The 3,813-nt window shown below is 64.1% G+C and overlaps 1 protein-coding gene across 1 annotated transcript in view; it reads left to right on the top strand.

Annotated features, from left to right (window-relative positions):
• VAV2 (vav guanine nucleotide exchange factor 2) overlaps nucleotides 1-3,813 on the top strand; it is a 121,363-nt gene that overhangs the window by 107,248 nt on the left and 10,302 nt on the right. Inside the window, exons 16-20 of the mRNA XM_006776595.1 lie at nucleotides 461-475; nucleotides 1,527-1,636; nucleotides 2,999-3,100; nucleotides 3,410-3,498; nucleotides 3,803-3,813. Coding sequence (XP_006776658.1) covers nucleotides 461-475; nucleotides 1,527-1,636; nucleotides 2,999-3,100; nucleotides 3,410-3,498; nucleotides 3,803-3,813 — 327 coding nt within the window. The remainder of the gene's footprint in view (nucleotides 1-460; nucleotides 476-1,526; nucleotides 1,637-2,998; nucleotides 3,101-3,409; nucleotides 3,499-3,802) is intronic.

The following is a 3,813-nucleotide window of genomic DNA, read 5'->3' on the forward strand; positions in this document are numbered from 1 at the left end:
CTGCTGGGGGTGGGGCCACGGCTGCTGGGGGTGGGGCCACGGCTGCTGGATGGGGCTGCCCTGCTCTCTTCATTCAGTCCTCCTTCTGCAGAGGCCTCTGCACCCAGAGCTCGGGCACTTACTGTGCAGCCCTGAGCTGGTGTGGGGCCAGGAGCCAGGGTGCTAAAGACTCAGACCCTGGACCTCAGAGCTTACAGTGTAGAATGAGGGTGCTGTCTGGAAGAGCTGTTGGGGGGGCCCACCTAACCCTGAGGTCCAAGACAAGCTACTGGGGCGCAGAGGTGGTGGACTGAGGCTCTGGGCTGACGCTCCCCCAGGTCCCAGCCCCTGGCCCTTCCCCTGAGGGAGGGAGGCCTGGCTGCCCCTCCCCCCCAGGCTCTCCGCAGTGGTCAGTGTCCTGGGCTGTGAGCCCCGTCATGACCCCACCCCCCTTTTCCTCTCCTTTCCTCATGCTGCCTAGTCTCATGGGAAAATGGTAAGCACCTGCGCCCCTCCCGCCTTCCTCACCTCCGGCCGATGCGGCACTTCCCTCCTGAGCCGGGAGTGGGGCCTGGGGCCCCGGGGCCCGAGGAGGGCGGCTCATGGCTTTCTTCCTCCTCATCTAGTTTCTTAGTTATGACGATGATGTGTGTGCAGGAGAAAGGGTTTGCCTCCTACAGAGGGTTCAAGTGAGGTCCGCCCCCCCTGCCTGGTCCCCCCGCTGCTCCGTTCCCTGGAGGTTAAGGCCATGGCTGGTCAGGGGTTTGCCTAGTGTCCCTCTGTCACCCTATGTTTTTCCTCCCCTCTCCCTCCCTCCCTTCCTTTCTCCCTCCATCCGCCCTCTTCCCTCTGCCTCTCTGGTCCCCCCCTCCCTTCCTTGCCTTCCACCATCTCTGACACCTGGGCCCAGGGTTTCCGCACTCCTCTTCCTGGGCCCCTTTGGCAGCCCCTGAGTTGCCAGGCCTGGGGGCGGCCGAGGGGTGGGCAGCGTGTGGGGCTTTGCCGTGGGCGCCCCAGACCATGGCCTCTCCCTCCCTGTTCCTTTCGGGTGATTTGCCTCAGAGCAGTGAGTTTCTTGAGCATCACATTTAGGAAGTGAGAGGAGGTGGGCGGTGGTGGAAGGCCCGGGGCCAGTTACTGAACACGGGCTCCCCGGGGACCCCGCTCAGCCATTAGGGACCCGGCCGCACCAGCCGAGTTCAGCTGAGGGCGCACCGTGGAGGGGGCGGGAGGGGGTCCCAGGAAGTCCTGAGAGGGGTCTGCACGTGCACCATGTACACGTGTGCAGGCACAGACATGAGTGCACTGTATACATGCACCTGCGCATACACATATGCACGTGCACACACTTGTCCACACCCCCACACGAGGGCACTGAACACATACACATACACATATGTACACACAGACACAAACATGCATGCGAGCGCACTGTACCCGTGCACATGCAGGCATACGTGCACATGCAGGCACACAGGGGCACGCCTGCGTAGACATGCATAGGAGTGCACTGTACACCTGTGCACACACGTACTCTCCCCCCGCAGTGGTCCTATGGCTTCTACCTGATCCACCTGCAAGGCAAGCAGGGCTTCCAGTTCTTCTGCAAAACTGAGGACACGAAGCGGAAGTGGATGGAGCAGTTCGAGATGGCCATGTGAGTCCAGGGGGCAGCATGGGGGCTCGGGAGTCCTGGGGGGACTCTGTCCAGTGGCTGGAGCAGTTGGGGGTGGCCATGGGAGTCCCCCTGGGAGTCCAAGGGGCAGTGTGGGGGCTCAGGAATCCTGGGGGGACGGCCATGGGAGTCCAGGGGCAGAGCCCCAGGGGACTCTGTCCAGGACTCTCCCAGGCGAGGGTGAGGGCAGATGCCCAGAGACTGAGACGGACTTTGTCACCCGCAGCCCCACGTTGGTGGGTGGCATCCTGGCTGTTTCACAATCTCCCCGGGCAAGAGGGCCCTCCCTCTGGCCCAGATGGGTTCCTCTGCCCGCTGCCCTGAGGCTGAGCCCTGCACGGCTCTCTGGCAGGGCATTGCGTGGCCAGCAGTGGTCGCGATGCCAGATGGACCCCTGGTGACCGCTTCCCCAGGGCCCTTGGCTGTGACTGTCACCTTCTGTGGAAGCCACAGAACTATTCCATGAAATCTAGGAGGAGCCCGTTATGTCCAACAGAGAAAGGTGATCAGTGGGTCATTGGGGACCCGAGGCCCGAGTGGCAGGTCCTGTGCCCTCAGACTCTGCGGTCAGACGGGCAGGTGCGCCCACTCCTGGCCTTCTCCTCCTGGTGAGCTGGCGGTGAAAGTAGGGCGGTTAGGGCATCGAATGGGGACACATCAGAACAAATGACTGCCTGGCCGGCGTGGCTCAGTGGCTGAGTGTCGACCTGTGAGCTAGGAGATGGAGGTTCGATTCCCGGTCGGGGCACAGGCCCAGGTTGCAGGCTCCATCCCCAGTGGGGGGCATGCAGGAGGCAGCTGATCCATATTCTCATCGTTGATGTTTCTCTCTCTCTCTCTCCCTCTCCCTTCCTTCTGAAATCAATAAAAATGTATTTTTAAAAAAGGAAAAGGGAGATGATGTCTCCTGCACATCTGCCCCGGCTCTCAGGCTGTAGCTTCTCCCCGGTGCCCTCCCTGAACACTTCCCATCCCGCCTGCTGGCTTTGCCACCAGCCCCCGGCCTCACGCCGTCTGACAGGGGACGTACCTCCGGGTGAATAGACGCAGCGCGCGCCCCCTCAATGCCCAGGGTGCCTGCGGGGAGCTCAGCTCACTGTTCATTCTGAGGCTTTCGCTGCTGACTCGTCCCCGTGATGAGTTCCCCTACGAGCACCTCTGCTCGGTCTTGACCAGTGCTCGCGTCTGCCCCACCCAAACCCTGTCAGGGTGTAGCCATGACCTGCACCCAGGCCTCTCGTGCCCGTGCAGCACCCCCGTCTAGCCGGGGTGTCGGGCAGACCGGGCTCCGGCCCAGCCCAGCCAGCGTGGGGCTCAGGGAACCTGCCGCTTCCCTCCCACCAGGTCCAACATCAAACCCGACAAAGCCAACGCCAACCACCACAGCTTCCAGATGTACACGTTCGACAAGACCACCAACTGCAAGGCCTGCAGGATGTTCCTCCGGTGAGGGCCGCCCCCACCCAAGGGGGCCCCGTACCCACCGCCTCTGACCACGTCCTCCACCGCCTGGGCGGGGCCATCAGCTCAGATCCAGCCGGGAGGGATGGGGACCGTGCCTGTGGGTGCCCGGCCCGCGGTGTGGGCGGCAGAGCAAGGCGGGGCTGTCCTCGGGGAGAGCGGGACGGGGTGTCAGAGGCCCAGGGCGCTCTGTGGGGACAGCGGGGTGGGCCTGGTGCTCTGTGGGCCCTGCCTGCGGCTGCCGGGTGTGGGGACCTGGGCAGTGCCTCACCTCCCCCCCCCTTCCTGGCACAGGGGCACCTTCTACCAGGGCTACCTGTGCACCAAGTGTGGCGTCGGGGCGCACAAGGAGTGTCTGGAGGTGACGCCTCCCTGCAAGATCAGTGAGTACCGCCGCCCCTGCGATGCACCCCAGGGGCCGGTCCTCGGGCTGCACCTGACATCCAACCGAACCCATGCTGCTGCCAGCGCAGCCCCCTCCTGCTGTGAGCGCGCCCCTGCCCCTAAGCCCGCCGGCTTTGCCGTGGTCATTGCATCTGTAGTTGGGGTCTCACCAGACGGGCAGTCCCCCACCTTTTGAAGCTGGTGTCAGACATGCGCGGCCTCGAAGCGCACCTCGCCCGCTGCGGCGAGCGCCGGTCCCCGTGCTGGGGGCTCGCCCTCTGAGGCCTGATGCTTCCTTTTCAGGTTCGCCTGCT

This window comes from Myotis davidii, unplaced genomic scaffold, assembly GCF_000327345.1.
Source record: "Myotis davidii unplaced genomic scaffold, ASM32734v1 scaffold609, whole genome shotgun sequence".
Taxonomy (NCBI): Eukaryota; Metazoa; Chordata; class Mammalia; order Chiroptera; family Vespertilionidae; genus Myotis; species Myotis davidii.